This window comes from Chanodichthys erythropterus, chromosome 11 (assembly GCF_024489055.1).
Source record: "Chanodichthys erythropterus isolate Z2021 chromosome 11, ASM2448905v1, whole genome shotgun sequence".
Lineage (NCBI taxonomy): Eukaryota > Metazoa > Chordata > Actinopteri > Cypriniformes > Xenocyprididae > Chanodichthys > Chanodichthys erythropterus.
This window is the reverse complement of record NC_090231.1, coordinates 37,854,476-37,867,122: the sequence shown is the minus strand read 5'-3', so window position 1 is coordinate 37,867,122 and position 12,647 is coordinate 37,854,476. Positions and strand designations below refer to the sequence as shown.

General features: G+C 37.3%; 1 protein-coding gene across 4 annotated transcripts in view; it reads right to left on the bottom strand.

Moving 5' to 3' along the window:
- Positions 1 to 12,647, bottom strand: part of rgs12a (regulator of G protein signaling 12a) — a 43,394-nt gene that overhangs the window by 24,026 nt on the left and 6,721 nt on the right. For 2 of the 4 annotated variants that reach the window (XM_067399709.1, XM_067399710.1), the window contains exon 4: positions 4,912 to 5,028. The exons of the other annotated variants lie outside the window; for them this stretch is intronic. In XM_067399709.1, coding sequence (XP_067255810.1) covers positions 4,912 to 5,028 — 117 coding nt within the window. The remainder of the gene's footprint in view (positions 1 to 4,911; positions 5,029 to 12,647) is intronic. 4 annotated transcript variants of the gene reach the window in all.

Sequence of the window (12,647 nt, the reverse complement as noted above, 5' to 3'; positions counted from 1 at the left end):
TCTTCTCGTGAATCTTCACACCTCCACTGATGTTAAGCAACCTTAGCTACAACTACATGTGTGGCAATAGCTGCCAAGACTTGCTTTGTTTATATTTCCATCTTCTGGACTACGCAAGGCACATGCCCTTTTAACCTCGAAGAAATAAATGCTGGATTCTCTCAGTATGAGAGGTTTTGATAAGGATTCATTTGTGATTTATATGTAGCTGTGTCATTTTCTTTCAGTTGAAACCTTTTACACTACCTCTATGTTGTCAAGGAAGGTCTTTCTTCTCATTCAGGATGTTCTGTGAATTCAAACAAACATATTCTAGCTTCTACTGTTTACATTTGTTGATAAAGGAAGACAAAACCCATAGCCAGAGCACACTATCTCTAGGCTACAGCTAAAAACACCATCACAAAAGAGAAGCAGTTGGTCTAAACAAAATATCTTGGCTTGTCATAGCATGTTTAAACTGGTAAACTGCAATACATACGGAAAATGACAAATAACAAAGAGTCACAACCACAGGCAAGAATACACTTAAAAGATAAAATATTTAGATTTAAGTACTTTTTTAATGAAAAATTACCCCAAAAAAGTACTTTTTTTGTACAAATTCAATTTAATTTAATTATGCCAACTTGATTAAATTATTAAATAAAAGGGAAAAGGTCTAAGAAGGATTCAAACTTAATTTGCACCATCATGCAACACTTCCATGTGCACTGAGTTTGCTTCTCTGATGGAACCACTTCAACACAGCTTAAAAAAAACAGTAATATTAACACATAATTCCATTATATATTTAATATATTTTCCAATATGTGCCTTTTTTACAAAACACTGGCTACTGGCTATTCAATTACTAACAGAGTTTGTTTAAAAAAATTCTGGACTTTGTACTTCGGTTATGACCAACAAAAATTAACGCAGTCCTGATGCAAACAGATTAAATTAACTTCCACTTTAGATGTAAAATAATTTAACGCAGTGAAATTATGTTGTGACAAAATGTTCAACAACTGTGTTCTAACTCATTTTAATTAACAACACTGAAACTAAAGTAAAGTGAGGACAGACGTCCAGACACACAACTGTGGAAACATCAGAGCGTGAAACAACTGTGTCTCAAGTCCAGCTGAGCCAGAGACTCCCTGCCGCAGCTGCCCGGTGTGGGAGTGCAGGAATGAGATAAAACAGCTAATGACTAAAGCAGCTGATCTAACCTAGCCTGATTATTTGCCTTTGGAAAGAAAAAAAAAAAAGAAGAAGAAAAAAATAACAATCTAAACCAGAGAAAAAGACTGTAGCGCAAACTCACCGCTCTTGGGGGACGCTTTTTCTTGAAAGAAAGTCTCCTAATGAGATTCATAGTCAGGCTTCTTCTCTTTGTCTGTGATTTTGGGTTCATTACTGCAACTGGATGTGTGGGTGATTGTGTGTACTGTGTGTGAGAATAACTGAAGATCTCCACCCAGGATCAGATAGCAATACAAAAAATCTTGTCAGTACACGTTCAGTCGGCCCCCAACATATGATAATACGATACACACCAACAGAATTATTCTACTGCAGTCATCATAACTAACCTGTGACACACAAATTATATCAACTGATACTTCCTCAAACTTTAACCAGTTAACCTATTCCCTATAGTCTTCATTTTCACAAAGTTTATTTGGGGGGGTTTAGTGAGAGAGTTTAATTTTCATCCTTTAGACAAAGAATGTCCCTAAATTAAGTTATGTGATATTAATTAAAGGTGCCCTAGAACGTTCTCTCACAAGATGTAATATAAGTCTAAGGTGTCCCCTGAATGTGTCTGTGAAGTTTCAGCTCAAAATATCCCATAGATTTTTTTGAATACATTTTTTTTAACTGCCTATTTTGGGGCATCATTAACTATGCACCGATTTAGCGCGCGGCCCCTTTAAATCCTCGCGCTCCCCGACCCCCGAGCTCTCGACTATAATACAGTGTATAAACAAACAGCTAATATAACCCTCAAATGGATCTTTACAAAATGTTCATCATGCATACTGCATGCATGCATCAGATCATGTGAGTATAGTATTTATTTTGATGTTTACATTTGATTCTGAATGAGTTTGAGGCTGTGCTCCGTGGCTAACGGGGCTAATGCTACACTGTTGGAGAGATTTATAAAGAATGAAGTTGTGTTTATGCATTATACAGACTGCAAGTGTTAATAATGAAAATAATGATGCTCTTGTCTCCGTGAATACAGTAAGAAACGATGGTTACTTTAACCACATTTAACACTACATTAGAAACATGCTAACGAAACATTTATAAAGACAATTTACAAATATCACTAAAAATATCATGTAATCATGGATCATGTCAGTTATTATTGCTCCATCTGCCATTTTTCCTATTGTTCTTGCTTGCTTACCTAGTCTAATGATTCAGCTGTGCACAGATCCAGACGTTAATACTGCCTTGTCTAATGCCTTGAACATGGGCTGGCATATGCAAATATTGGGGGCATACATATTAATGATCCCGACTGTTACGTAACAGTCGGTGTTATGTTGAGATTCACCTGTTCTTCAGAGGTCTTTTAAACAAATGAGATTTACATAAGGAGGAAACAATGGTGTTTGAGACTCACTGTATGTCATTTCCATGTACTGAACTCTTGTTATTCAACTATGCCAAGGTAAATTCAATTTTCCATTCTATGGCACCTTTAATTTTAGTCCACTGTACTATTGACTAAAACATTGTTTAATTTATTTCTAGTTTATGAAATTAACATTAAGTGACAACAATTATCAAAATAAGACTAAATAATAATAATAAAAAAAAGATAAATCTGAGTGTCAATTTAGACAAAAAAAACAATGCCAGATATTAACAATGCACTATTTTTTTAGAAGAAGAATGTAGAAAGAATTGATTCAAATGCACCATTTATTTAATATATCAATAGGGGTTATAGCAGGAACGCTTTTATAGTTGGCGGAAGTACTCGCTTTTTGGCGTGTTTGCACTGTAGGAACTAGGAATGATTTTGGGGGCGACTAAATTAGCTCCTACTTCAGAGTAGGGTCTAATCTAGCACAATAGACCTTATTCACAGCAGTGCCATCTTTGACTTTTAACAGGAATGAAAGCGAAGCTGTGAGGGATAGACATACATCTCTTTAGTGGGTTATAATTATTTACTGTGTTTTTGGATAGTTCTGCTGAACAAACTGCTGACAAAACTCTGCAAAAATACTATCCTTCCAAGAATATTCAGTAGACAAAAAACTCAAACATGACAACATGAGCTGTGGGAAATTATGAGTGATCTAGGAGCTTTATACAGCTTTTTACAGCAGATGCCAAAAAAAATACTTTAAGTCTATCCCTCACAGCCTCGCTTTCATGTGTCATGGCACTGCTTTGAATAAGGTCTATAGGAGCTACCAGTGACCTAAGTTTATGTTGATTGGCCGAACGTATGCCATATGAAACACTGGCACCGTGTAAACACACATTTTAAATATACTTAATCCAAGAACTAACTCCATGAACATGAAAAAAAAAACACAATAGCTGGACCAGTGCCGAAGTTCAGACACTTCTCAACCTTTACGCTACTGAGTTGTTGACATTGCCAAATGGCATGCTTAAATGACATCTCTGTCGGCCAGCTTAAGTCAGTTCAGAGATCCTACTGTTGGTGTGAATGCAAACAGGAAAATGGCCCTAGGGAAAAATTTAGTTCTCAGGGTACCACCCTGGTGGCTAGTTTCTATAACGGAGTTTCAATAACTACCCGGTGCAAAAGCCCCTACTGCCTTTTTGCATATTGTCGTTATTGTTGATGAACTCTTGGTCAATAAACATTTTCATCAGCAATCCTTTTGACAAAATGAGGCATATTCAGTTTGTATTTCATATGTAATTATTTGAAGAAGCATCTATGAATAAATTTAGACAGTTTTATTTCTCTTAGCACTGGGCATGATGGGTGGGCCTTTCCCAGACTGAAGCTACCAGGGAAGGGTGATTATATTATATGCCATTTTTCTTTTTCATTTTGGTTTCAAACCAAGTCTCAACTGTATTTGGAGATACTGTGGTAGGAAAAAATAGAGTTTGCCAGCCCTGTTATAGGCTGGGCTGGTGTGTTAGTTTCTGAGAATAGACTGAGCTTCTGAATGTGTGTGAGTTGGGTGTGTAAGTATGAGAGAGAGATAAAGAGGGCTGTAGATTTACAATATTAGTTTCCGCTTATTCTCAGTCAATGGCTCCAGATTAAGGAAGTATCTGTTCGGTTGGGTAAGCAGGCTTGATCTAACTTTATAAATTGACCGATGAACACCCTACTTCAGCTGAAAAAAAAAAAAAAAAAAAAAAACACTTTTAAAGTTTAGTTTAAGCTGTAGCCCAGAGCTAAAGCAAAGCTAATTCTATTCTGGATTCTAGACACATTTTCAAGGAGGCAAAACAAATCTCTTCCTCTTATCTTTGGCAGACAACAAACTCCCTGAAAATAACATCAGAGACCTCGGAGGAGACTTCCTTTGAGCTCAACGGAGGAAGGGAAAGCCTGATAAGATGGTTTGATCAAAACTTTGATCAAACTTCAAGTGTTCATTATACTAGCTGCCAGCATTTATTGATTTATAAGTCCACAAAATTTAAAACAAAGAAAAGAAACTATGATTTGCCATTCACCTAATCAGAAGCAGTAACATCTCAATTAAACAACATGATTACAGTGAAGGATGAAAAACAAAACCAAATGCAAACTGGAAACCACAAAATATTGTTTACCAAGGCCATGTGTTCTCTTCCCAACCATAAAAGGAACCGCAGCGATATTTTAACTGCTGACTTTGAATACATTGCTTGTGGAAGACTGTCCTTGTAATCATCAGGACAAAGTGCAAAAATCGCACTGACCTGGATCTTATGAGGAACAATGACTGGATCTTCTCCATGTGTAAATGATATCACATTCACTAAAGGGGTCACAACTGGAGGACAGTGTCGGAATGTTTGGCCTCTGGACAGAACATCCTACAAAACAAAGGACTACAATACAATACAGTATCTAACCTGAGATCTATAGTTACAGCATCCTTTTATTTCTATTGATGTTTTTACACGTCATCCACATTCAGAGTGTGTCATTAGTGGCTATGGGTTGTGTGAATGGTGGTAACATTTCTAAACTAGTTTTTGTAGAAACTGTTTTTGTGAATCAGTGAAAGTCAATCCTGTGTATCAGACTAAATTACAGTTGGCATAGTTGGCTATGTATGCACATAAAATTTATTCACTGATTTTTTTTATACAATGAACATTGTAAGAAATGAATTTTACTGCTAAATGCATATATACAGTATATCTAAATAAAGTTTAATATCTAAACTTTAACATCTGAATAAATGATGGATGCAAGATCTTGAAGTTGTTAAAATTGTGTAGACATTTTTTAAGGTTTGCCAGAGCTATTTCAAAGCAGTGTTTCATGAGGAAAACATTTCAAACTAATACACATGAACAAATGTGTAGCGTAAAAGCTTAAACACAAATGCCCAAAAGGGACATTTCTATAAACATTTACACAGTGCCACATTTGCATCGGCGATTTGCACAGGATAAACATCTCTCCACTCCTTTGTGTAAGTGTAAGTCCTGGAGGAAAAGCATCCATCATCATCTAAGCTTAATCCATGACCCCACCCAAATACACTTTCAAACGTTCTCTCTTTCCTCCCTCTCTTTGTACCGAAACAGCGGTCTTTCAAACTGAAACCTAACACTCATAATTATATGCGGGTAGATCCCTTTCCTGACAAATATAGTTCCCTGTGACCCAAGTGTATACCCACCAACTGCTTTCAAAGCAATCGTGGACTATTGGAAGGAGACAACCTGTTAAATGACCGAGGCATGCTTGGGAATAAAGAAAATAGTTCATGGAACATATGGAGGTTCTACAAAAAAACATCTTTGCTGCACAGCAAAAATTAAGACTTTCGTTCATCTTTGGAACTCAAATGAAAACTTTTTTGATGAAATCTGAGAGCTTTCTGTCCCTCCATAGACTGCCTTTTAAACTGAAAGTGATCGTGTCTCTTCAGAAAATTTAGACAAAACCGCTCAATTCATATGGATTCGTTTTACAATCTCTTTATGAACTTTTTGAAGCATCAAAGTTTCAATTGCATAGAAAGCTGTGATACATGCACTTTATTTTGCAATAAAGCTGCCAAGCACATAAATGTAAATGATGGCAGCCCAAATGTAAATGTAAATGAAGCAGTGGCAGATCTTAGGTTGCTGAAGCATAAAGTTCTGATTTGAAAAGGTTAATAATGAGGGGTAAAAAGCAGTTGCTAAATGGCTCAAACAGGAAAAACAGAGCAGAGCTAAAGAAAGAAAATTAGCCCCCTGGCTGCGTCCAAATCTCCAACAAATAAAAACAAACAAAAAAGAAATGCAAGCATAAGAAAATCTGTGTTTAACCCACATCAAACAAAACCAGACCGTTAACCAGAACCAGAGCAGAACTTCTTTCATCTGTATAAGTCAATGTCTTGAAACAATTAGTCACTAATGAGCTACAATGGTGTATGTCCATTTGAGTCAGACACTCCTAAAAAGCTTTCATGTGATTATTTATTGTGTTACACCCTGTCTACACTGGACACAATGGAACTATGGACATGCACACTCTATAGACACTGTGTTATCGTCAGATGCACCAGCTCTTGGGTGAAGGAGAAGGCTGTGGAGCAGCAGGTGGACACAGTGAATGCAGATGGAGGTGAGCAGGGAGTTGGCCTTGGAGTTAAATTTATTTATTTTTTTTCCCCATGTACATGTCTAAACACTTATTATTCATCGCACAATCTATACGAGGAAAGCTTCAGCAAAGGATACATTGATTTCTAGCCCTTGCATTAGCTCTACTACTAGATATATTTATATGGAGATATGAAGAAATAAAAACCACCCTGTACAGCTATGATCAGCTAATCAGCTGAACTTTCGATGTTTTGTTACGGAAAGGCCGAAGCTGATCGGTTGGTTCTTGTCACATGACCTGCGGTGTGCTTGCGGCATTCTGAAAAGATGAGATGATTTCAACTCGCTGCACCTGTAAAACGCACCACATTTTGTGTTTTAAACACACTTCCATTATGAGCATGCTTGCCATGTGCCTACATTTGAAATAACGAATTCGAGCGTGCAAAAGACGCAATATGTGAACGGCCCCTAACACGAGAATGAACCTCATTGGTTCTCACATATCAAGCAAACATGCTTGAGCTTCCATTTACCACAACTGATGTGTGAGTTGATGAAAGTTTATATATGAATAAAAGCCTAAATGAAATCTATTCAGCATATAAAGTGATCGTGTCTCTTCAGAAAATTTGGACTAAACCACCTAAACCTCCTTAATTCATATGGATTAGTTTTACGATCTCTTTATTAACTTTTTGAGCCATCAGTGGTAGTTGTGTATGTCAATGGAGGGACAAATTTTATTCAAATTAATTTTAATATTACATATAATAAATTATAATATTTGAATACTGTGTTGTAACAGGGGGCTTCAAGTCAAAATGTTTTAAGAGTTATTGATCTACAGCGCATCACACTACAGCATTTGGAGATACTAGCTTGGCATACCTATTAAAGGGTTAGTTCACCCAAAAATGAAAATTCTGTCATTTATTACTCCCCTCATACCGTTCCACACCCGTAAGACCTTTGTTCATCTTCGGAACACAAATTAAAATATTTTAGTTGAAATCCGATGGCTCCGTGAGGCCTCCATAGGGAGCAATGACACTTCCTCTCTCAAGATCCATAAAGGTACTAAAAACATATTTAAACCCATTCGTGTGAGTACAGTGGTTCAATATTAATATTATAAAGCGACAAGAATATTTTTGGTGTGCCAAAAAACTCAAAATAATGACTTATATAGTGATGGCCGATTTCAAAACACTGCTTCACGGAGCCATCGGATTTCAACTAAAATATCTTAATTTGTGTTCCGAAGATTAACGAAGGTCTTACGGGTGTGGAACGGCATGATTATTTTTGGGTGAACTAACCCTTTAAAATGTAATAAAGCCTGTTCACATCAAGAACAATAACTAAAAATTGAACAAAAATGATAACTATATTTGCATCCACACCAACACATGATAATGTTCTGTTTATTATAAAGTTTCTGATTGGCTGTCATCAGCTGGAAAAAATGATTCCTCTGTGTCAATATTGTTAAAGCTGTGGTGTGGATTTTTCTCTATTCTTGCAGGATTAGAATGATTATTAAAACTTTATAGTTATCTTTATAGTTTTTGTCCTTAGTGTGAACGGCCCATATAAGCGAAATCAGGTCAAAGGAAACATTTCTGTTGGAGAGAGGAATAATCACATAGCCTGTGGTTTTGGGTTACCAGACCTGGGAGCACGGGGAGGCCACGCATCTAGGGAAGGAAAACAATCGCCCTTTAGCAGAACAGGTGGCCTCTGCTCAAAGAATCAGAAACGCAACTGTCAAACCACATGGGATTTAAAATACTGGAAATACTGGCAAATCATCCAAGAGGAATGAATACCAAGTACAGACTTGTGTCAAAGGAGAGGACATGTTTTGCCTCATCTTTGAACGTTCAGTCATGATGGTGACCTCACACACAAATGTTATCTAAACACATAAAAATTCAAGAAAGAACAAACAAAGCAACAGTATTTGCATATAACACTAAGGGGTGTGAAAGTGAATACACTTAGAGAAGTGTTGACAGACTGCTTAAGGCTATATTTAACACAGCAGTTTCAGTGTAGAAGACCAATCCAGATGAACAAGAGGAAAGTTTGAGTCCAGCTGAAAAACCCTGCATTGATGTCATCCGTTTCAAGTATGGTTTACTCAAAGTTTAGTAAGTATAAAGGTTTCACCAAAACATTTCAGGGAGTTGCTCCACACTGACCAAAACATTCCAATGCGGGACCACACAAGCACAAATTAAACAATTTGGAGAATGAATTTCTACAAAATATCTATTCTAAATATATGAAGAACAAGCCTCAAGCACAGAGTTTCATCCAAAACAGATGCAGTGACCTCAGGAGGGAACTTACAGTAGAGTGAAGAGTTAATGTTGGCTCCATTCCTAAGTATTATTAGTCCTTAGGGCTCCTGTAGACACCCAGTGTAAATAAGCATGTCCATTCAGCTGCACGCTCTGTGAGTTCACAGGATGAAGCTGAAGTGAGTGTGTCTATCTTCTGTCCCTGCGTTCAGACTGTCTGACTTTCCCTTCTGCGCTCCTCCCATCTCCTTTCACTCTGTGCTTCAGACAGATTCCTCCTCCCACTAACTCTGACAGCAATAAATCCTCACTCCCTCAGACCCACGGAAAAAAGCTGGGATGTCATGTTGATTTGAGAGGAAACTCAAAAAGTTTAAGTTTATGATTTGAGGCATCTTGACTGTCTCACTTGCATAATGTTTTCTTAAGAGTTCTTATGACCTAGGAAAAGCTCTGATAGAGACAGGAATTGACAGACAGGAATATTTAAGGTGAGTTGTGTGGGTTTGAAAAGAGTCAGGTCAGCTTGAAATCAAGCAGGAATACAGCAAATTGAATTACTATAAGTATACTCTCTGAGATTCTCATTAGTTAATAGTGGGCTGCAGAAAACGTTTGAGTTTGAACTTTCTCAACTTTTTGTCACTTAATTGAGCATCATTTTCGCAAACCTTTTCGATTTTTATCAGTGGATCACTAAACTTTCATTAAAGGTTTTTCCACATTTTCATGTGGAAAACAAGTCATATCCTCTATTGTCAATAGTGTAGCGAAACACGATCAGCTCACACAGGAGTCACTTTCAAACCAAGCAGCTTTCTGTTGGTCAATGTGGCAAATCATCATGAACCCATATCGAAATCTGCATGGTGAAATCTTTCACCCTCATGCGAAATTCCTAATTGCATGGATTCCCATTGAAATGACTGGATTATTAAAACTGGCAAGCAACATGCAAAAAGAAATTTCCTTGCAAAAAAAAAAAAAAAACTAACTAACTAACTTTTGAATAGTGTAGAAAAGTGTGTGAGTGTTGCATTGGCGACCAATCAAGAAAAATGTTTTCTGAACATAAAAATACCACATAGACTCAACTCTTATGTATACTCTAAAAATGGTTGGATTTGCCATATTTGACCCAAACAAGGGTTGAAACAACCCAGCATATACCGGTAAAATTTCTCCCCACGGTAAGAATTAGTCTTGCCACGATAATGACAATAAAGCCTAGTCGATGGCGTATTTCTGCTTGCGATCCATTCGCAGCTCATGTGCAGAGCGAAAACAATTATGGCGGAAGGCGGACATGAAACTGAGGAGTTTATCACTAAATGAATAGCTACCTCTACAATCTGGAACTGGTACACAAAGAGATATTTTCACTTGCTGAACACTCTGACTGAGCACTTGAGAGTTTCGCTCTCCGTCAAGTGATCCGTAAAGCGTACTATTTCAGTTCATCTCAACGAATGCACAGTTTATTTGACGCACAGGCTCCAGGGGGTTAATAAAGGCCTTCTGAAGTGAAGCGATGCATTTGTATAAGAAAAATATCCATATTTAACAAGTTGTAAAGTAAGGATATTTATTAATATAACTCAGATTGTGTTCATCAGAAAGAAGAAACTCAATGACATGACGTACCACTCGTTGTACGTCATGGCGTAGTGTAGAATGTCATGGCATTGTGTACTACGTTGCGGAAGTTAACTCTTTTTGGACATACATCGAATGCGTATGGCTGTTGTGCCAGAAGCTTGTTATTTTACTTAAAGGTGCTAAAGAGGATGTTTTGTTTTATACATTTTTGCAATATTACTTGAAACTGTATTTACCAACTGATAAAAGACTATTTATTAGGTGCACTGAAAGTAATAATATTAATATACATCATCTGTGCACGAGGTAGGGCCTTAAAAACATCAGCCAATCGTTTGGCCCTCTGGCTTGTCAAACACTGCCATGACGTTCCTTGTGAGAGACGAGCGCGGCTGCACGCTCCGGTAACTTTCCACACTCCACAGGCGCTGCATGCAATGTTTTTGTCAGGAGACAGGAGTAACAACTGCAGATTATGAGTTACCTGCGGTGAGTCCGACACAATGAATCCAAAAAACACGACACAGCGAATGCCGGTAGTAAACACTGGTGATCCAATACTCGTGCACGAGTTTTGGGAGGCGTTTCTTTTTGAAATGAGCTGTGAAGGAGGGGGGCTGTTCTTACGCATGTGCTCATTTCAAAAACTCAGTAACAGTCTTTGGATTCTCAGTCGATGAAAAAATCCTCTCTATCACCTTTAATAAAAGTTTTAAATAATGATACCTGTCTTACACAAATGCATCGATTCACTTCAGAAGGCCTTTATTAACCCCCTAGAGTCGTATGGATTTATTTTTTTATGGATGGATGCGTTTTTTTTTAATCTTCAGAATTTGGGCAGCCATTCAAAACCATTTTAAACCTTGGAGAACTACGGATATTTTTAAACATATAATATAATATCCACATTGTGTTCTCCTGAAAGAAGATAGTCATAAACACCAAGGACGGCTTGAGGGTGAGTGGAATAATTTTCATTTTTGGGTGAACTATCCAGCTTTTTGGACCAGAAATTGCTAGAAATCAATACTGGATGGATTTTCACCATTGATATGATACAAACCTACAGCTGTTGTAAATCAGCTGTAAATCCCAATCACTTTGGAAATAAATCTACCATGAGCTATGAAACTATCATCAAAACTATATTATAAAATGCTAATGAACACAATTGTATGTTGTTGCCGTTGATAAAGTCCAAACTGGGACCATATCCTTATCCATCCTCAGCAGCATACAGGCCTCCACTGCTGCTACATACTAAAAAGTGTGCAATAGGGTTCCACATACTGGGCTGCAAACACAAACGCTTTGTGTGTGCAGGACTCTACAACATACTTTATCAGTCAGTAGTGGCAGTAATGCTCTTATATGCAGCAGTGTGCTTAAAGCTACCAAAACACTCTACAGCTTAATCAAGACGCCTGGCTCAGTATTAGTGCTAAGAGAAGTGCTGTCTGAGGGGTGGAAGCTGTCCAAACTCTGCCATCATGAAGGATGCCTCTCATTTACTTTGATACTTTATAAATAAGACTTCCATGGAGTTCTAAAGTGTACTGTGGTGTACTTCCTCCTTTTTATGATGATATCAGGTCAGAGAGTTGCATTCTATTAGTATACAGAAGAGATTTACAATCCATCAATGTGTGAAATCAGACTGAACAAGAGAATAAAGAAAACAAAAATCATATGGTCACTTTCAATGTTATGATATTTATACTATCTAAAAGCCACATTTTCTGACATAAAAAAAAAAAACAAAAAAAAAACAGAGGTGGAGTTTGTTGCAGCTTCTATAGTTTAGCACAAAACTGCTGAGTACATTACTGAAATGAGCTGAATGGCCTTTCATTTAGATTTTATCTGGCAACAAAAAAAAACATGCTTAGACCAAGCATTTTCCAAGCAAACAAGTCTCTCCATTTCACATCCCCTCCCTCTCGCTCTTGTTCTCCTGGTGAGCACCAGCGT